The 21,947-nt window shown below is 43.2% G+C and overlaps 1 protein-coding gene across 1 annotated transcript in view; it reads right to left on the reverse strand.

Moving 5' to 3' along the window:
• GRAMD4 (GRAM domain containing 4) overlaps positions 1-5,752 on the reverse strand; it is a 77,909-nt gene extending 72,157 nt beyond the window's left edge. Inside the window, exon 1 of the mRNA XM_019543504.1 lies at positions 5,541-5,752. Within this exon, the coding sequence (XP_019399049.1) occupies positions 5,541-5,702 (162 nt within the window). The 5' untranslated portion in view covers positions 5,703-5,752. The remainder of the gene's footprint in view (positions 1-5,540) is intronic.
• Between the last annotated feature and the right edge of the window lie 16,195 nt (positions 5,753-21,947).

Consider the following 21,947-nt stretch of genomic DNA (forward strand, 5'->3'; position numbering starts at 1 on the left):
CAACCTCTTCCCCCTTGTCCAGGTGATAGGTCACCTGGTCATAAAGGAAATGAGATTGGTCAAACATGACCTACCCGCAACAAACCCATGCTGGCTATCCCTGAGCATGTTGTCATCAGCCAGTCTGTTGAGAATGACCCCTCTGATAATCTTTTCTAAGACCTTCCCCGGGATAGAGGTCAGGCTGATGGGCCTGTAGTTTGCCAGATCCACTTTCCTCCCTTTTTTGAAAACAGGCACCTCATTGGCCTTCTTCCAATCACCAGGCACTTCACCAGGGTGCCAGGAGCTCTCAAAGATCCATGCCAGGGGCTGAGCTATGATGCTGGCCAGCTCCCTGAGTACCGGGGGTGTAAATTGTCAGGGCCAGCTGACTTGAAGGCATCCAGCATCTCCAGGTGTTCCTTCACAAGGTCAGCATTGATGGAGGGCAAGGAATCACCCTCACCCAGGCATTCCTGTCCCACAGTGGGCATAGTAGCTCGTCTTAACAGAAAGGTGCTAAAGAGCTCTATTCACAATGGTGGTAAGACTGATAATGCACACATTTAAGAAAGAAAACAGTGAAAATGTAAAAATGTGTGCAAGAGTTTCACCAAAAGAATTCAAAGCTCTAAAGCAGCAGAGAGAGAGCACACACAAGCACCAAACCACCAATGATTGAAAGATGAAACTAGACAAGTTCAAATAATTAGGGGGCAGGAGTGGTGTGGGGGAGGGAGGTAGGAAGCAGGTAGGTATGTAGTGAAAACAGGAAGGATGATTAACCAGTAGAACAAAGTACTCAGAAGGGAAGTGGTGGATTTTGTCTTAGTTTTCAAACTAACACTATATTTGATTAGAGATGAAAACATGTAATTTCATTTTCTTAGGTCTGGTTGGCTGAAAGAGTAAAATTTGATGACTTAGTTTTTGCACCTTTGGCTTTTAAACAACCAGGCAAATCAACAAGAGTTGATAATATGTGAAAGGAATACACGTGCTAAAAATTTAAGCAGGGGGCTACGGAGGGGGCTGCTGCCACCCCAAATTCACCATAGCTCCACCCCTGTAGCCCCATTCCCAGCACTTCCACCACCCATCTGGTGCAGCCCCTGCTTTTCCTGGTGAGTGGGGAGAAACAGGGGTTGAGCTGGGGCTGCACCAAGTGGGCATCAGCAATGCTGGGGGGGGGCTATGGTGAAATATGGGGTGGCTACAGCCCCCTTGGTAGCCCCCCTCCCAGCACCACCACCGCCTCCTCCAAGCCCAGCCCCTGCCAAGAAGAGCACAGCACAGCCACAGCTCCAGCCTGCAGCTGCAGCCCACCCACCCCACCCAGATCTGGGGGACACATGCCCCCCCCACCATGCCCTCCCCAGGTACACACAGTCGCAGGAGTCACCCCCACTCCCAGTGAGCCACAGGTCTGTCCCGCACCCCGCTCCACCCCAGCTGGGTAGCATCTGCCCCCTCCCTCCCTCACTGTGGGGGGGGGTGTTGATCTACTCCCCACACCTTTTCCCTCCCCGCCCCCCTTCCACCACAACAGACTTACCAGCTGCACACAGCTGTATTGGAAATTGGATCAGTATTGGCAGATATGCCTCCTTAAATATTGACTATTTGTATCGGTGCAAAATCTCTATTGGTGCACCCTTAAACCAGGAGGCTGCAAAAGATGCACATCAGGTTTAGAGACCTCAAAGCTTATGGTGAATCATGGAGGGTTTGGGAATTCCCAAAAACTGGTATGCCTTACTAAAATGTGCACTGAAGGATCATGGTGTTGCATGAGAATTGAGGGAATGATTTCCATCAGCTCCTATAGCAATAGTGGGCTCAAACAAGGGAATGCACCAACAGTTTTCAACTTGACATTTGAGATGGTCATGAGAGATAGTTTCATAGTTTCTAGGGTCGGAAGGAACCTGAGTAGATCATCTAGTCCAACCCCTTGCCATGGCAGAAAAGAGTACTGGGGTCAAACGACCCCAGCAAGGTATACATCTAGCCTCCTTTTAAAGACCCCCAGGGTAGGAGCCAGCACCACTTCTCTTGGAAGCTGGTTCCAGATCCTAGCTGCCCTGACTGTGAAGTAGCGCCTCCTGATATCTAACCTAAATCTAACCTCTGCCAGCTTGTGACCGTTATTCCTGGACACTCCTGATAGTGCTTGGGGGAACAGGGACTTCCCCAGTGCCTGCTGATGCCCTCTGACTAGTTTGTAACAAGCCACTAAATCCCCCCTCAGCCTTCTCTTGTGGAGGTTGAACAGGTTCAGGTCCTGTAGCCTCTCCTCATAGGGCCTGCACTGCTGCCCCCTGATTATGCAAGTGACCCTCCTCTGGACCCTCTCCATGTTGTCCACATCCCTCCTGAAGTGTGGCACCCATAACTAGACGCAGTACTCCAGCTGCAGCCTGACCCGTGCCGCATAGAGGGGGAGGATCACCTCCTTGGACTTGCTTGAGATGCATCTGTGGATGCATGACAAGGTATGGTTGGCTTTCCTGACTCCATCCCCACACTGCTGGCCTATGTTCATTTTGGCATCAATGACGACTCCAAGATCCTTTTCTGCCTCTGCACTGACAAGAAGGGAGTTCCCCAGCCTGTAGGTGTAGTGCCAGTTGTTCCTCCCCAGGTGCATCACTTTGCATTTGTCAGTGTTGAATCCCATCCTATTCTCATCCACCCACCCCTGTAACCTGTCTAGGTCTGATTGCAGCCTATTCCTCCCTTCTAGCATGCCCACACCCCCCACATCTTACTGTCATCAGCAAATTTGAACAGGGTGCTATTTACCCCCTCATCCAAGTCGCTGATGAAGATGTTGAACAGTGCAGGCCCAAGGACCAAGCCCTAGGGAACCCTACTGCCCACATCCCTCCAAGTCGAAAATGCCCCATCCACCACCACTCTCTGGGTGCGGCCCTCCAGCCAGCTGACACAGTCAAATGGGTTGCCAACACCACAGTTTCCCAGTTTCTTAATGAGAACGGGGTGAGAGACAGTGTTGAAGGCCTTCCGAAAGTCCAGGAAGACTATGTCCACTGCTACCCCTGCATCTAAGGATTTGATGACCTGGTCATAGAAGGCCACCAGGTTGGTCTGACAGGACCTGACTCTAATGAACCCATGTTGGTTACCCCTAAGCATAATCTCCCCTGCTGGCCCCTCGTGGACATGCGCCAGAATAATTCTCTCAAAAAGCTTGCCCATGATCGAGGTAAGACTAACTGGCCTATAGTTTCCTGGTTGTTGAAGAAGGAAAAGGTCTGAGACTGAATGGACTGCACCAGGGATTTGTTTACGCAGACAATATCTGCCTAGCAGGAGAGGAAACAGGAACAGTACAAAAGATCAGAGAGCGAAAAGGAGTTGGGCTTGCTGTCAATGTCAACAAGACTAACAACATGAAAGCAAGTAGAAATAAAAAAGATGACAGAAAGATAAAAATAGGGAATGATAATGTGGAACAGGTAGAGAAATTTAAGTATTTAGGAACAAGAATCACTGAGGACAATCAAATAACTGAAGAAAGGCAAGGCACGAATTTACAATGCTAATATGTGACCATTTACTCCAGATAAAAATAACAGCACCAAGGAGGGAGGAAAAAAAACCTCAAGACACTTTTAAAATCCAACTTTTTTATAGTACAATTGTTCAGCCTGTTCCTTTATATAGCTATGAATCCTGGACACTAACAAAGGCAAGTGGAAAAATGTTGTAAGTGTTTGAAAACAAAGTGCTAAAGAAATTATTTCATGCAGGACAATAAAACAAAGTATGGGAGGAGAAGACATAATCAAGAACTTGTGGACCTTTATGGAAGACCTGATATTTTGGGCAAGATAGCACAGAGAACAAAATCTCAAGCTAAGTGATGAGAGAAGGCACAGCAGATTTTGAAACTCAAGGTGGAAAGCATCAGACCTTGGGGCAGACCGAGGCAATGCTGGGAGAAGCTAAGATGCAACAAGGTGGAAGAAGATCTGGAATTATTTTTCATAGTAAAAGTGAATAAATATTGACTCTGTACCTTGACCAGAATATTAATCCATAAAACTTCAGGGTCATTCTACTGAGACAATGTTCGTTTTATCATCTACCTTTTTAATGGTTTGTATAAAGGAGCACTAGTTTTCCATTGCAGACTCTGTGGTTAAAGAACTCAGCCAGACCACAGCTGCTTGCTTACGTTGCCAGTTGAGCTTTTAACGAAACAACAGCTACAGGCTTGCCCAGAAGAATTACAATTAGATGTAGCATTCCTCTTTCACTGTGAGTTACTCTAAAATACTTAAATGGCACCTGGTACTTGTAATATCCACATGCCTTCAGTCTATTTGTTGCCAAGATTCAATAGCCCTTGCACTGAATCCAGTCATCATCTTCCTACTCTTCAGTTTCTCCTGGTAATGCGCAGTTAAAAGCACACATACAAAACCACATGAAACGCATTCATTTGTACTTCACTAGCCAAACTGGTTTAACTAAAAATGTTTGCTGACCCACTTAAACCAGAGCTGGCCAACAGACACCAAAATACAGCAGTAATATTTGTCATTTTACCAGAACATCTCCAATCATTATCCTCTAGTCCCTATCAAGTAATGGCAGAAACCCCCCCTACTTCCCCACCCATGTGTCAAAAAGTAGGAAAAATCAAGGAACTGACACCTAGATGTAGCAGATGTAACTAGCTGCAAGTCTACACACCAACACTGATCTAATGCATCAGCAAGAAGTTTGGGAGCATTGTACTGCTGGGGTGTTGTCGGCCTCTTTATATGAAAGGTAATAACAAACATAACTTATGTCCAAGTGGATGGGATATGGATTTCATTATCCAGGTCAGGCTCAAACTCTGGAAGTGGCCTCTTTAAATTCCTGCTTTCAAGTTTATTACATGCAGTCAACTCTGTCCCCCCACCCCTTTTACCCCACAGCAGCTAATTATTTGGGATGCATTTCTTAACGTGTGAATACCTTTCAGACACCTTACTCAAAAGGTGTCCACATGTTTAGAAAACCATCCCAAATCATTAGCTGCTCTTTGGGTGTTCATAGTTGGGTTTTTTTTTACTACATGCAACAAACTCACAAGCAGAAATTTATAGAATCAGAATTTAAAATAGGGCTAATATTCAACAGAGCTGTTTAGCACTTCCTGAAACACCACTCCCTTTTAAAAGGGCATTCCAGTTTTGGCATCCATAGTTAGGTAGATAAATAAAGTAGCACCAAATATTGCTTCCTCTCCTAATGCCATGCTAACTTTTAAACCAGCAAAAGACAAAAAAAGGTCAACAGAAATAAAGAACTCCAGTATCTAGCATATTTTCACAGAAGGCAACAGGCTACAAATTACTGTAAAAAAGCAACAAGCAAGTTATGTATTTTATTGCTTGTCAATTAAAAACACTAAAAATACCACCTTCCACACATGCAGAATTAAAAACAACATGAAATATCAAATACTGTAAAATTATACATCATACAATAAGTTATATAACATTATACAGGTTATAAAAATTAAACCAAATACTTACAGGGTCTCTTAGCTCCTCATTTTCTCGGAGTGACGTTCGAGGTATTTTCACTGGAATTTCATCTCCACATTCAGTATCTGAAGCATTTGGAGACTCTGCTAAATCAAGGAACTCATCCCTCTTATGACCTCTGAACCTTATTTTGTCCAACCTCTTTAGCATGTTCAGCACTGCACTTTTCTGCTTTACCTTAACATGACGGTTGGAGTCCCTGCAAGACAAGGGAAAAATACAGAAGACTGTTACACCTCCTACAGCATGTGTGAATACAAGTCTTCTAGAGTGCCTGTAGTCATTTTTCACGTGCTCCCTAATTATAGAAGGAAAAACAGTATTACAGATTTGCTTACAAAAAAGAAATGCGTTTCACAGTGACAATACACAGGGCCTGTTTCCAGCAGTTGATAACTGACAGTAACTAATTACATGATAGGGAAAAGTCACCATCTCAAGAGGATGTATTTAAAATGATCTGCCATAGGATGGTTTTCTGTTATGTTTTAAAAATGGGTTTTTGGCCCTCACTGCCATTTTCCTAGGTGAAACAAAAAGTCTATTCTATGGCAATTTTACTCTATTCTCAGATTTGTAGCGAGAAAGGTAACTCCACTGAACAAACAAGACTGATATTTCAGGAGACTCGAAGCCAGCATAGCATCCCAGCATTACTTAGTGATATGCAAAAATATGCCAAGTGGGACAACACAAGAGATTTCTTCAGTAAGTTTTCTGATGCACAGAAAAGTTAAAAGATTGTTTATGAGAAACAATGACCTACATTATTCCTGTAAAACTCACTGAAACCACTGCCATCAGATCTTATCCGTGATCCTAGAGAAATAAAACCTCACAAAAATGTAAGCAGGAAAGAGCCACGTAATATCCCCAACAAGATTTTTTTTCCTGATGTTTGAGGGGTTTCATTTTTATTGACAAAGGAGCTCAGTTTAACTCAAAACTTGTTAGTGGAGGCAGGAAAGACTCACACCATCACAATCGTAGGAATACAGGCTCTGAAGGGACCTCGCCTGGGTCAGTCTAGACTGCTGCCACTGCAACAACATCCGCTTTTTTATTCTGCTCATAGCCAATTTATACCCATTTGTTTTTATGCCAGAATTGTGCTTCAGCTGAAATAGCTCCTGTCCTTATGTCCCTTCCATTCCCATTACAGTCAGCAAGTTACTTCCCGCCATCCCCACCCCACCCGCCTTCACTTTGCTACACAAACAAACCAAGACCTTTATTTTATATTATGGGCTAGTATAACGAACAAGGGGAAAAAAGCCTTCAAATGTTTTGGGAGATCCAAATGTTGGGAGATCCAAATTTTACATAGTACTACAGAGGAGGTGTCATTAAGGTCTTGTACAAAGGAACTAATGCTTCCCTTTCTAGACTGGAAGTGCCTCCAGAATCCAAGGAGGGTTGAGATGTGATTGTAGGATATATTTGCCTTTTTCTCTTAGATGCATGCCATTATCAGTACATAGCCAACCTAAGTCCAATACAGTCACCCAGGTCCTTTTCCTCCTCAGTCATTTCTAACCAGTGAACTTCCAGCTTCTAGCAAATATTAGACTCTATGTACATGAACTTGCACTGTGTTTTTAGATTTTCCTTGTTTATTCCAAGGACGACATGCATTTCATATTAAAACAGCCACAAGAACAAGCAGAGGTTTGTCCTTACATAAATTAAAACATTGTCAGGTATCAGTTACAAGAGCAACAGTTCTGTCATTTTTGCACATAGTTCTGAAAATGCAACACTCGTTTAGTATGGTTTTTCAAATACTTTGCTCTGCATAGTTTTAGCATTAAAAAAAACAAAACAACCACACACACCTACCAAAAGACACCAATACTGTCAAAACAGCTTATTTTAAGATAACAATTACAAAAAATGGTGAAATAGTTCTGTTACTTGTACCTATATTGTGCAAAAGACAAGCATTACTACTTATTAGAAAATAATGCATTCGGTATTTGCTACTACACACCCACTGTCTCACCCTAACTTTTGGTTGCTAAGACTGGAGATCAACAAATGTGGTGATACTGAAGCAGGCTTCCCAAAACATACTCTTTATCTATTACTTAGAAATGTGGAGGTTTCAGTCTACATGTATCAAAATGACCCACTCTTCACACTTAAAATAAGTCTTTTGCTTTAGGTTTAAAACAGTGCTTAATCAAAAGTGAGAAAAGGGTTCAAATTATAGACTTATTAATAAACTGCCAAGTTACTAACACAAACCCATCCTCCATGACTAAAACCGTTACCCTACCTCCCCAAAAGCCACAAAAACAAAAAACCCACACACTCCACCACCTACTCCCCACTAGCGAAGCTGTAAGCTCGATGTTGCTTCTAGTCAGGTGTAATTTCCGTCCCCCTCCGCCCAAAAGTCTCAAAAGCTGACATTTGTCTATTATTCTGGTTCTGTATACATACCACACTTACTTAAACAAATAACAAAGTTTTTCCCTCTAGTTAACATGGGGAGAAGCCCATCTTAAAATCAAGTAAGAGGGGGCAGGCATCTGCTACAGCTCTGTTGCTACAGCTCCAGCCCCAACCTTGGGTCAAGGCTAGACCTGCAGCTGCTGCCTGCACTGCATCCCGCCCACCCCTCACCACTCCTCCCCTACAGCCTCCCACTGGCCCATCTGCCCTTCTCCCCCCCACTGAACCCTCCCTTCCCTTTGCTCTGGTGCTGGCAGGCTCCATCTCTGCTGCAGCCCAGATCACAGCCAGGCCCTGTAGCAGCTGAGCTGGCTCCATGCCACTGCTATGGGGCTGGCTGGAGCTGTGCTTCATGACTAGGCTGGCCATCACAGAGGACAGTCCCCCTGTCCACTATCAATACGAAACCAGATGCCTTTATAAAGACATCCGGTTTCATATCAATAGAGGATGGAGGACAGAGTAGCAGAAAAACAGAATATCCTCTATGATGGCCACCCTATTCATGCCCCAGGCTGCAGTGGGGACAAAGCCTGCCAGCCCCAGTGCAAAGGTAAGGGGGAGATGGAGCAACAAGTGGGGAGGGGAGGTCTGGGATCCAGGGCTGTGGGGTGGCAGAAGCAGCACGGAGAAGGGGAAGCGGGGGCAGGGGCAAGCTGTACATCTCCCACACTGCCTGCCCCATTACTGCCAACCCCACTCGCCCCACCTACCTGCCATACCATGTATGCCACTACTACCTGCCCAATTACTGCTCCCCTCATCACCTGTCCCCTCTACTGCCTGCAGTAGTGGGGGAAGACAAATTGAAGATAATCCTCCAAATAATTAGATTGTATACATGGAAAATTATAACAAATGTACACATTTTCCATTACTGTAGTAGAATCTGATTATTGGAGGGTGTCACAGGATTATCTTATATTTAGGTAAATATGGTAAGTGGCACTCACATACCCCATTTTATAAAGAAGCTGAAATGGCTACAGTATTAATGTTGGGATTTCCATCTTCATATCTGTTAGAACTTAAGAACATATATTTGAATGGTAAAGTGATCCAAAATAGAAGATACATTTTGATTTCTAATCAACAAACTGTTTGGTGAGAACTAACCCCTTGCACTACCCTTTTGAAAAGTTCATTCTCGTAAATGGAAAAGCATTAGTTATATTGCTGCCAAGGAGGTGTTAGGTCATATAATTTATATGGAACTAAGAGCACATCAGTAGCAGGAGCTAAAATGCATGGCTGACAAACCAGAAGTCACAAGTTTGAGGCCATAGGAGAAGCACTCACAGTGTGACCATGTCAGATTCCAACAAATCTGCGAATTCCACTAAACACCTTGTCACAAGGACAGGAGAAGGAAAGATCCTAGAATATTAGATAATTAGAAGGCAATAAGACCACTGACCAAGTAACCTCTTTAGACCCAGGGATCTAGAGTTGCGTTCAGCGGGCTGACTTTAGAATACAATGACTACACACATGCAGCTGTAAATTAATGGGAAACTCAGCACTATCTAGGGTGCCAGGGACAAGCAGAACACGGAAGTCAAGCAACTTAAATTATGCTGCTTAAAAATTATGGTCCTTAATTTTAGGTTATGCTGCAATATGCCATAAAGTGGAAGTCTGTCAAGGGCCTATAAGACATGATGAGACCCAATTCCTGATCCAAACAATGATACATCATACCATACCACACATGCATAGCAGGACATGCAATTTTGGGATTAGGAACTAGATCCCGATTGTGCCTTACTTGTTGGTTCAGGGAGAGCTTGTTAATCACATCTTAAAACGTAATGTGTGTTAGAGGCCTAAACGCAAGAGTTCGGATCATAAAAGTTTATTTTGAATTGCACTCAGTGCCAGTCAGTGAGAAATTCAGAATTACTTGAAACTTAGTTTCTTCTTAACTGCCATTAGAAGATAGTAAAAAGAAAGTAAATTCTTTAAAGGACACAAAAAATAAGAACTGCAGAACAGAGAAGTCTATTTTTCAGAATGAATATGACATTACTGAAATACGACAAGCAATTAAAGCTTCTAAGAGAGCAACATGCAACTTAATTTAGCTAATTGAAAAAAAATAAGTAAATAAATCAATTTATCCAGCAGTTGAGTCCTGCAGTCTAGTCCTTAAGAGGTCCCCACAGTTCCCTGAATTTTTCCATTTACCAAAAAAAGATAAAATCTAGGAGTAATTCATACATTAGCTTTCCTGTTTCTGTTTATAAAAATAGACCTTCCATTAAGCAACAAATCAGCTGCCTCAAGAACAATAAAACACCTTTTCTGCATATATTAATGGGGTACAGGGACCCCAAAAACATCACTCTGACTGACAGCACAACTTGTGGCAGTACAAAAATGTCTAAATTTAGCTGTTTTACTCCAGGTACAGGGGAAATGCTGGAGGACACCCCTGGACCAGACAGACATCTCCCGCCCCTGTGGGGAGAAAGCCCAAGGTAGAAAGTACAGGCTCAGCTTCTTCAAGGGGTGGGTAAGTCCTCAGTATGGGGGAAAGTATTGGTTTTGCACAGTACCTCTGAATTAATCCAACCCTGAATGGAACCTCTGTAGAGGCAAGTCATGTATTTCCACACAACTGCTTTCTCAAAACGGAGTACATTAAAGGATCAGTTTGGTCAAGTGAAGCAGACACAGCCGAGACCAAAATTCTAATGCCAACTGATGGACAATAGTCTTAAGTTGCTCAACTTTATATTTAAAATCCAATGTCACACAGAAAAGAAAAATGCAGCACCCAACCTAAAGATTCAGAAAAATTAAAACCAAGCACAACCACCATACATCACACATGCACTGTGGTCACAAGCAGGATTACATTCATAGTTCTGCATGCACAAGTCTTCCAGGTACTACTTACATTTCATCAGTCTAGTATCGAAAGGATGCAAGTGGAGTTTAGAGGCTGTATAGATCTCTCCACTAGTGCAAAACTTTACCATATGTATTCTGATTTTTTTTTTTAATAGAAATGGTGCACCAAGAAACTGCAGCAGCCTAAAATCAGATTCCTCCCTAGAATTAACCTACTATAGCCTTAATGGTCATCTTCCAGCTGAAATCCCCAAAGCATTCACCTGTACCCTTGATATCCTAAGAGCTCCTTTCCACTACAAAGGAGATGCACAAGCTGTGGAATTCAAAGGGTGGCAAGATCACATGCATGTATGTATTCACTGAAGAGCTCTCCAGCATCACGAGTAACAAGTTTCAGTGAAACAATATGCAAGTTGCAGGAGTCTAAAGTATCAGTATTACTGTAGGTATTCATTACTGCTTCATGCAATTGCCACTGTTTAAAGAGGCTGGGGTGAGGGAGGAAAGACAGAGTAGATAAAGAGGCTAAATGGAGGTATAATTAACAAAATACTGAAGTCAATCATTATAAAAGAAAAAGAAGGAAGAAAACTATAAGCACAGAACTTCTTGAATATGCATACTTAAGCATCTAGTTCATGCACAGGCAAGAAAACGTTTCCCAGGTTGAGAAAAATCAATACTATTTTGACTATTAAAAAAAATACATATGCTTTTTATCACATTAACAAAAATCTCAAGAGAGATCAACTTGGGTCCTTCTGTCCATTAGAGAGACATCATCAGCTTCAGTCACTGTCTGAACATTTTGTATCTATTAATGTTTAAAACAGCCCTAACTGAAAGAGATCAACTGACTGCTTGACAGTTGTCTAAGTCGTTTCCCCCTACTAAGCAGCAAGGAAGAAAAAAAAAATTGTGTATGAGAAGTACAACTAAAAGCCACAAAAATTGGCAAGGCTGCAAGTAAAACAACACAGTTTTGTTTTTATGTTGGTGATTTCTTGTGTAAGTGCACAAAAATAGCCAGAAATCAGCTCTGCCAATTTGTACCCTTTGTACTTCTGGAATCCAGGAAGCAATTTTAAATAAAGAATTTTGGGCATCCTCCAACTCATAAAAACTATTCCAACACCGGCCCCATTCAGCACAATACCCAAGTATATGCAGTACTTCGAACATTTTGGTAGTTGCACTGGATTCAGATGAGACACGAGTATGCTATTGCATCAAATATGCTTTTTAAGTGACTACACATCTAACAGATTGGCCTAGACTGCACAAGATTTAGTCGTAAATAATCTATACAAGAGGGGGTTATTCTACTAAAAATAAACATTTCTCTGCCATGGCTGCCTTGCTTAAATACACACGTTATTACTGCTTAAAAAGGCACAGATATGGCTGTGCACCTCCAAATGCAAATCAAGTTACAAATATAATATTGGTTCCTAAACCAGTGATACTCAACCAGGATGCCAGAAAATCCTTTGAAGGGTGCTGCAGGGCGTATCAAGGGCAGGCTCAGGCTCTCTGCCTGACCACTTCCACCACCCTCAATGCCTGGCTGCTCTACAAACAGCACTCTAATGCATACATTTGTTTTTATAGGGTGCTGCTCAAGTCAGCAAGTCATGGAGGGGCTTCTCAAGTCTAACAAAGGATGCCTTGAGCATAAAAAAGTTGAAAACCCCTGTTCTAAGCATACATCTCCACTGATGCCCTAAAGCAAACAAGCACTATTAAAAATATCTGGTAGTAGGAATGTGTGAAACGGGCTGTATTCGATTTGGATTCGGATTCAACCCAAATTAGGGACAGTGATTCAATTTGCTGGTTTGGATCACTTTCCCTGATTTGATTCAGCCGAATCCAAGTCTGAAGATTCGATGCTGGTTTGGAGATCAGCAATTTGGCCTGAAAAACAGCTTTAAAATGTTTCTCCTACATACCTCGAGGTACCAGGCAAGTACTTCTGGTCTACTTCTGGGTCTACCACCAAGCACCCCTCCAGCTTGGCAATTGGTGTAGGGGGACCCCAGGTGCCCCCCATACCCAGGAGGCACCGTTTGCCAAGCCAGAGGGGTGTGGAGGGGCCCTCCAGAGCACTCCCCAGCAGACCCAGAAGCAGACCAGAAGTACTTCTGGTCCACTTTTGGGTCTGCTGCCCAGAGAGTGGGGAACCTCCCCCCCACCATGCTCCTATGGGATGCTCCATCTGCCCCACCATGGCAGATATGAGCTACCTGGTATTTTGAGGTATGTAGAAAAATCACTTAAAGTTGTGTCTACAAATCTTTCCAAATCAAGTAGGAGAATTCCGATCAGATTTGGAGAGATTAAAGGGTCCTGATTCATTTCGGATTTGGAGATTTGGACACTGAATCGGGCTGAATCGAAACAGCGACCAAAACTTCATACAGCCCTATCTGGTAGTAAAGAAGCCACAATGCTTATGGCCTTAACTACACTGATTAGACTGCTCAATTCTGAAGGACGGTACTGCTTTGCCAATGGTTTTCTAAAAATCAGAGCTGGTGCTCAGTCCCTCAGGCACCACACTCATATGCAGCATCAGCACCCTTTGGTGCTACTGACATTAATGGAGGTCAAGTCCTTAGTTACCAAAACACCAGGTTCCCTCAAGGCTCACAAAAATTCCCAATGAAGTCAGCAGGAATCTTTGGGAACATTTCATTCATATTACAGTTCTTTTATACAAGAACTTTTAAAAAGAACAAGATTTGATCACTGGTCTAAAGAGAATTTCTGGAAAGCAAGTAATTATTTCCAATTCACTGATATAAACTATTTCAGAAAGGGGGGAGGCACGTGGGGGGGGGGAAGAGGAGGAAAGGAATTGTGCTTTAAGAAGTTACTCATTAAGTTGGCACTAACAGCTTTATTACCATTTGAAACTAGAAATACATTTTAAAATATCACCTGCAAAAAGGGCAGAAGTGTTGCAACAAGAACCAAGTTGGTGATAAAAAAGTAAAGAACATAAAAAAAGACCACAGACTCATTCAGCACACAAAATGGTACTTCTGTAGAAAGAATTCAGGGTTGCTCAGTGAATAAGACATGCGTGTAGAACTCAGGGTTCAGTTATTACAGACACTGAAGAAATGAGGCAAGGGACTACAGGAAGAGTAAGATGGGGCCTCGTCATTAAGGCTGTTGAGCATTGCTTTGAGAATCAGAATCTATTCCTGCCCCTACCAGTTCTTGAGTGAGATTCAGCAATTCAAGAGAGACCAACTTAAAAAAAAAAGGCCACAGACTGCCACTAAGCACGTGTTCCTCTTTTCTGGGTGCCTGGAAATCAGAGCCTAGAGTTTCAAGTTATAAGAACCAAAATAGTCAAAATAGTCATTGACTGTGTGTGTGTGTGTGTGTGTGTGTGTGTGTGTGTGTGTGTGTGTGTGTGTGATTAAAGACAATATTATAAATATACATGCACAGAGAGACCAAATGAAAACAAGCGCTTTCTATTGCTGCCATTTCTCAAACCTCAAGTGCTTGCTTTTTAAAAGCAAACATGTGGAACTACCTGTTGTAAGGTATGCACACCCATTTACAATAAAGCTTCAGATTCAGATGAGTCACCTGTCCTTCCACCCTTCTGTTGGACTGTCTCATTTTCCTTTGTAAGAATGATCAGGATTTACAGAGTCACAGAAGTTTGGGGCTGGAAGGCACCTTGTGAGATCAGGTCCAGCCCCCCCCTGCTCAGAACCATCCATAGTAGAAGTGCCGCAAGGTAAAGAGGGGGTAAAAAGCACCCTGTTCAAATTTGTTGATGACACCAAGATGTGGGGGGATGTGGGCACGGTAGAAGGGAGGAATAGGCTACAATCAGACCTAGACAGGTTACAGGGGTGGGCGGATAAGAATAGGATGGGATTCAACACCGACAAGTGCAAACTGATGCACCTGGGGAGGAACAACTGGCACCATACCTACAGGCTGGGGAACTCCCTTCTTGTCAGCACAAAGGCGGAAAAGGATCTTGGAGTCATTATTGACTCCAAGATGAACACGGGCCGGCAGTGTGGGGAAGCAGTCAGGAAGGCCAACCACATCTTGTCATGCATCCACAGATGCATCTCCAGCAGGTCCAAGGGGGTGATCCTCCCCCTCTATGCGGCGCTAGTCAGGCTGTAGCTGGAGTACTGCGTCCAGTTCTGGGCACCGCACTTCAAGAGGGACGTGGACAGCATGGAGAGGGTCCAGAGGAGGGCCACCTGCATGATCAGGGGGTAGCAGGGCAGGCCCTACGAGGACAGGCTATGGGACCTGAACCTGTTCAGCCTCCACAAGAGAAGGCTGAGGGGGGATCTAGTGGCTGTTTACAAACTAGTCAGGGGGGATCAGCAGGCACTGGGGGAGTCCCTGTTCCCCCAAGCACCGCCAGGAGTGACCAGGAATAACGGTCACAAACTGACAGAGGGTAGATTTAAACTAGACATCAGGAGGCGCTACTTCACGGTCAGGGCGGCTAGGATCTGGAACCAGCTTCCAAGAGAAGTGGTGCTGGCTCCTACCCTGGGGGTCTTTAAGAGGAGGTTAGATGAATGCCTTGCTGGGGTCATCTGACCCCAGTAATCTTTCCTGCCATGGCAGGGGGTCAGACTAGATGATCTACTCAGGTCCCTTCTGACCCTAGAAACTATGAAAGGTTAGTTCTGTACTATGACAACCAGCTCTCCCCCAATATGTCAATATGTTAAGTACAAATCCACCAAACAGAGTCCCAAAAATTGAATTATTAATAAGCAATATTCCTATAATGACCAACTGTAAAACATATCAGAGATATTTCCACACAATTTGCCACTGAAATTTGCAAACAACTCCAATAGCTAAATATTGGTTTCACAACTACTGCTTGCTTGTAGAGAAAGCTGGTTAGTTGCATTAGCCTGAGATCAAGCAGAAAGCAGGGCAGGGCAGCACCTCAGTAGGCTGTCACATACAAAAGTTTGTCTCAAGTTAGTCTAAGGCAGTGGCTCCCAAACTGTGTGTCCCGACTTCAAATGGGATCACAACATCACCAGATGGGGTCACTAAAAACATTTCCTTTTGCTACGGAAAATCGTGGATTTCTCTTTTAAAGGAGAAAAACATGAGAAAAGGCAGATTTCCCCTTGCAGACTGGCAGAGTTCCAGCCTGCAATGGGCTGCTTGGGGTGGGGGAAGTGGAAGAGGACGATCAAAGGCTTGGGCTGCCACGTACATGCACGTGTCAGCCAAGCAGTGGTCAAGAGTTGCTCCCACAACTCCCTCAAGGTAAGTCGGTGGGGTGCAGGGGAGGGAGCACAGGTGATGTAGCAGGGTGGGCAAGGGAACACAGGCAATGCAGCAGAGAACAGGAGGAGGCAAGGCAACACAGCAGGGAACCATGTGCCCCTCCTCTCCCCCCCACAAAAGACTTATATGCCTACAGCAGGGCATGGGGCTCCAGTGGAGTCAGACCAGCTCTGGGCAGGACCTGTGTCTGCATGGGAGCAGATGGGACCTGGCGCAGAAGGGAGCACCTCACTACCATGGCTGCTGCTGCTGGGCAGGGGGCACCTCACCTGGGTGGCTGCGCTGACAGTGCTTCCTCCTGTGCTGTGTCCTGTCCACTGGGCCACAAAGCCCCCAGGAAGAGGGCAGCAGGGTAGAGAGCCCCAAGACTGCATCCTCCTTCCCCCACCCACCATGGACTCTGCTCCAGCCATGCCACCTGCGGGAGAGAGGATGGGGGGGAGCCAAGCTCTGTACTCCACTCCACCCACAGGAGTTGCCACCTCTTGCAGGTGGCACCCAGGTCTTGAGCACTGCTGGTGGGGGGGAAAGGGGGCCCTGGAGCACTTGGAGGGTTGGGGGACTGCGGGTTGGGAGTGAGGGGCCATGCTGAGGAAATGGTATCATAAATGGCATCATGTCAATGAAGTTTGGGAAGCACTGGTCTAAGGTACCACCCTACCCTTCTGCTTGCCTGCAAAGATGATCTTTCAGAGGATGTTCCTGAAATGTGGGGTCAGCGGGAAATAAAAATAGAATATTTGCTGTTAACCAGCTTATCTATGACCACATAGTATTCTGCAATTGATGAGAGATTGCATTAAGCCTCAAGAACTGCCAATACTACAAAACAGGGGTTAGCAACCTTTTAGGAACAATGGACCCAATTAGCACATCTAACTCAAAGTGGGCTGCTAGCACGCTTCCAACCTGGCCAAGACTTTCCCTACTGCCAAAATTGTCACTGACATCCTGGCTTCACAGGTTGGATAAAATTGCATTGTGGAGCCAACATGTCAACCCTTTTGTGTCACTCACACACACGCTTCACAGTGGCTTACTAGGGCTATATTGTTTGTCATACTTGGGCAAATTAAAAACCATAACTACAAAGTATTACAAAATTTGTTTTCTATATGCACCTGATAGACAGTACATAATGAATCTAACTACTGTAAATTCAAGTAGTTGACTATTACCTGGATTCCGTTAAGGAAATCAAGGAGAAGCAGTGTATTCAATACTTTGATCAAGATTACCTTAAAAAAAAAAAAAAGGTGTAGGAGGCAGCATACAGTAACCCACTGCCTCCACATACAGGTACCTCATCTGTCAGACATAACAATCCAGAGAAAGAAAAAAAAGCTCACACCTGTGATGTTGCCATTAACTAGCACTTTTACTTAAATAATGATGATGATGATGATAATAATAATAATATTGCTTTATTATTAAAAAAGAACATTCTTCCAAAAAAGGTGCATCCATTCTGCACAACACTGTAGTGATACCTTTTTTTGTGAAGCAGGAAAAAGTACAAGAAAGATACCTGCATAAGAACATTTTCAATCATTACAAGTGGAGAAAAGGGAAAGTGGGAGAGGAAGAAGCGTTTTACGTTTTGTTTTGTGTATGTGTGTCTGTTTTGTTTTCCCCTTTTTACTAGACCAACTTCCACATGAACCAGTATAAATCTATTTATAAACAAGATTTCCACAAGTTTGAAGGATACTTGATGCGAGAGAAGAGACACAGACTGACCACCCCGAGCTAAGGAACGTGTCAATGGAGGTGAAGGTGTTAGAAGTCCATGGATTGGGATGAGATTTGCTCTGTGTTAGCTGCCTCTCCATCATAGTACTTGTTTTGAGCAGATTCTTAACTGAGTCAAGTAATCTGTTCACTGATTTTTGATCCCTGATACACAAGTTTAATTCCTATCAAATGAAAAGCATTTCAGAAAAGTGGAGGCTTTATCTTTTCTAAAAGTAGGGAAGTCCCAGTCTTCCCTCTCCACCTCCACCCCAGCCATCTGGTTGATCTAAAACCTTGGGGGAAGGAAACTGTTTTCTACTTTTGTTCCTCTACATGTTTGTATTACACACATAAAATAAAATTTTGCCTAGAACCCTCTTTATTAGACAATAACAAACAAGCAGTATAACGCATCCTCTCCGGGAGTTAGGGATTCCTTCCCCCATACTAAGCAGGCAATAGAATTTTCTTTTATTTACACACATTTGGATCTTTTGGCAGAAGAAGCCAGTTTGAATCAAATATCCTTGGAGACATGTAGCTATCATCTTGTTGGACTTTTAAACGTTTAAGCAAACTATGACTGTGTGAAGCTTCAGTCTTGTTCAGTCTGCTGTTCTGGAAGTCGGTTTTCAGATAGTTTAAGTTTGCTGTTCAAGTACAACACCCACCTCCAATCTCTGGAAGTTTGATACGAGTCCCTCAAGTTTGTTTGTCTCTTTCAGAAGATGACAGCAGGGAATATTTTACTTGGAGTGTGACCAAGCTTTTGGCCACCGCAACAAGTCCTCTGGCCAAGCATCAGTAAATGCAGGAGACAGTATGGTGCAGAGGAGACAGAGAGACCCTGAGATTGAGTTTATTTATTTTTAACTGAACCATCTCTCTGGCCTTGATTTCACAAAATTAACGATTGATGGAAAATAAAGAACATCACTTGACAGGGTAAAGATGCAACTTGTAGACTAACTGAATCAGAGAAGCATAAGCTTTTATGAGCAAGTTCTCACTTCAACAGATGCTTAAACAGCTAAATTGGTCAAGGAACATCTAGTTCAGGCTGCCTCTCAGATCCCTCACCAGGCCCTATTCCTCAATTCAGGTTTCAAACAACTGCCAAACTAGTTCCAGCCCACTGAATGTTCTGCGTGGTCATCAGCAGAGGAGAGTGGCATATGAACACGTTATTAATAAAAATTGCAGTAGGTTTTTTGTAAGATGTGTGACAGAAGCAAGACCAGAGCATATAGCTGCTTGATACAGAATGGTTATAACTATAAAAAGCCAAAGACAAAATCCAGTAACCCCTATAAATTTGCTTTTCATTTTTGAGAGTTTGGATAATCAGAGGTCATAAATTACTGGCCTTTAATGTAATCCTTGTTCTGTTTAGCATTATACAAAATAATAATAAACAAACTACATACAACATGGTAAGACTTTATTGGTTTTTAGATGCAGCCTGAAAGATTCAATTAAAAATTAGGCTAAGGGAATATAAAACCAGCAAAGCAAAATACTCAGAGATACAAACTGCCATTATTAAGATAGCCTGGCAACCATCGCCACCTCCTAATAACAAAGCATAAGCAAGGGCCTTTAAATTGAATGGTCACATACTATACCTATTACCCCTAAGACTGAGGAAGAAAGCAAAGCAGTTAGCAGCTTACTGATTCAGATGTGTAAACCTTTGCAGGCATCAACCTAGCATCTGACAAAGTCTGCTATCATCTATGAAAGTTTAGACTCTCGGACCCATTTAGTCTAAGGTCGCACATGCTAAGTACCTCCAAGTACGAGACAGGAACAGAATGGTAGAAATTAATCACTTGCCTTCCTGTACAGTAAGAGGATGAGACATTACTAACCACCCAGTGCTCTCCCTCTCCTCCCTTAGAAAGGGCTACTGAGCAATGGGAAAGAAGCCCTGTTGCCTTCCCCTCTTTGCCAGAGGGAACCAGAACTTGGCACTGCCACTCAACCCCCATGACAGGCTCCAGAGTCAGGGATATTAGCAGAGTCCAGCATTGCCCATGTTGGAGCAATGCCAGAAATTTGCAACAGTTGTACAAAGCCCATGTTTGTACAAGTGATAACTCCCAGCAAGATTTAGGCAGAAGGGGAAAAAAGAAAAAAAGACACCTCTGACCTCAGATTTCCTCCCAAACAAATTTAACTCCTATTCCAAGCCCCTAATAATAGGAGCCAGAGTCACATACAAATCATAAGCAGATTGAACACAGCGGCCTGATGCTACAGACATCATTAGTATAATGGACTTGCAATTTTCCTTCCAGGATTTAGGGCATTTAATTCATCTTCCACGTGGCCACTATCTTTTATTGCTTCCTTAAAAAGAAAAGAATTTGAATAGCTGCTTTAGAAGCTCACTTCAGTGTGTGCACAGATACAGGATTGAAGAGTAACTGGAAAAATAAGTTTCTTTCAGCTGGCAGTGTGTACTTAAAAATATCTAACAAATGCAAATAAAAGTTACAACTCTAAAAAGGGGAAAAGGTGGTGTCTATGGGGAAGCAATTGAGCTGAGTATTTCTGTAGTCACAGCTGGATAACATGGCATAACGTTTTTTGCTTTGTTTTTACATCACTCGAAGTTCTTTAGTATGAAAGAAGAGGCAAAAAGATTGTTTTCTGACTATAACCAAGGATACAGATGCTTACTTTGGCAGTACATCCATTAGAGTTGTATCATCAGCTTCATGATTTCAGAATTTAGGGTATTTTTGGAAAGCTTTAGGACCTGATACCCTACAGACAGGGACACTTTAACAATACAGCTCTCCTCCTCCTTTAGAGCCTCTTCCCCCTTCAGAACAACAACAAAAAAAGAGCAAGTACCAACAACAGACACAGCCATGTCCAGAGCTGTATTTCCCTAGCACAAGACATCAGCACCTCCCTTCGTATTATCATGCTCCTTCCACAACACAATGAACACACTAGAACCAGTTCCGTCATGTGCATGTACAAAAGGGGAGGACCAGAAATAAATCTCATGTGTTTACTTTGGTTTGTCTTTTGGCCTCGATAAAGTCAACATTATTGTCGTTTCCCATTTGAACCTAATGTGAACACAGCTCCATAATGCTCTTATACTCTGTATTGACTCTGCTTTTATCACAGCAGATTTGAAAGATATTTTCCTGGCTCACCAAAGAAACGAATAAAATTACGTCAAGAATGTGTTATGTAAAGTAAGATTGCAAAAGACACTGAGGAAGCACACTAGTGAAAGAAGTGATCTGCTTCTTTGAAACCACACCGAGCTCTCTCTTCCTCAAGAGTCTCTTAAATTCACACAGAATCCAGGACAGTTTAAGAAAGGGGGAAAAAGCCCCAGCAGAAAGGATAAGGGCTAAAGGCAGTCTTTATTCTAGTCATAACCAGACCAGTTGATATGTTAGTTAACTAAAGAGCTGTTTTTATATTTCTACCTCTAAAATTAGGACCTGGCCAAAACTACAGTATCCAGAAACCAAGGGTGTGCTTGTGCTATACATGCTGCAACTAGAATAAAGGTCCAAATGTTAAAGCAGTTTTTAAATAAGAACCAGCCCCCAACACCTCATCTGCCTAAACAGGCTGCATTATATCTTTGACAAGGCAAATAAAAAACCACAGAAAAACATTTTAGTCATGTAACCCAGGCAGTACTCCAAGAGGTACCCCCTCTCCAATTGAAGGGATCAAAGCAGGTGCACAAGCGTTGTGGGAGGTGTAGGGACTCTTCTCCCCCTATAGAGCAGAGCCAGACCACCAATGGGGACTTAACCATATACCTTTTAATGAGAGAACAGTACTGGGAACATAACCAGTATAAACCAGGGGCTATAGGGGACATTACAACGCCTCGAGGGGGCAGGATTCAACAAAGGTTAGACACTTACAATCATAGACATATTCATCCAGTTGACAAAAGACAGGGTTAACCAAAATTTAAAACACAAACAGCAGAACAAACAATACTGGTTGGTGAAATATAAAAGGCACAAAATACAAAATGTCAAA

Source organism: Crocodylus porosus, unplaced genomic scaffold (genome assembly GCF_001723895.1).
Source record: "Crocodylus porosus isolate Cpor-Errol unplaced genomic scaffold, CroPor_comp1, whole genome shotgun sequence".
NCBI classification, from domain to species: domain Eukaryota; kingdom Metazoa; phylum Chordata; order Crocodylia; family Crocodylidae; genus Crocodylus; species Crocodylus porosus.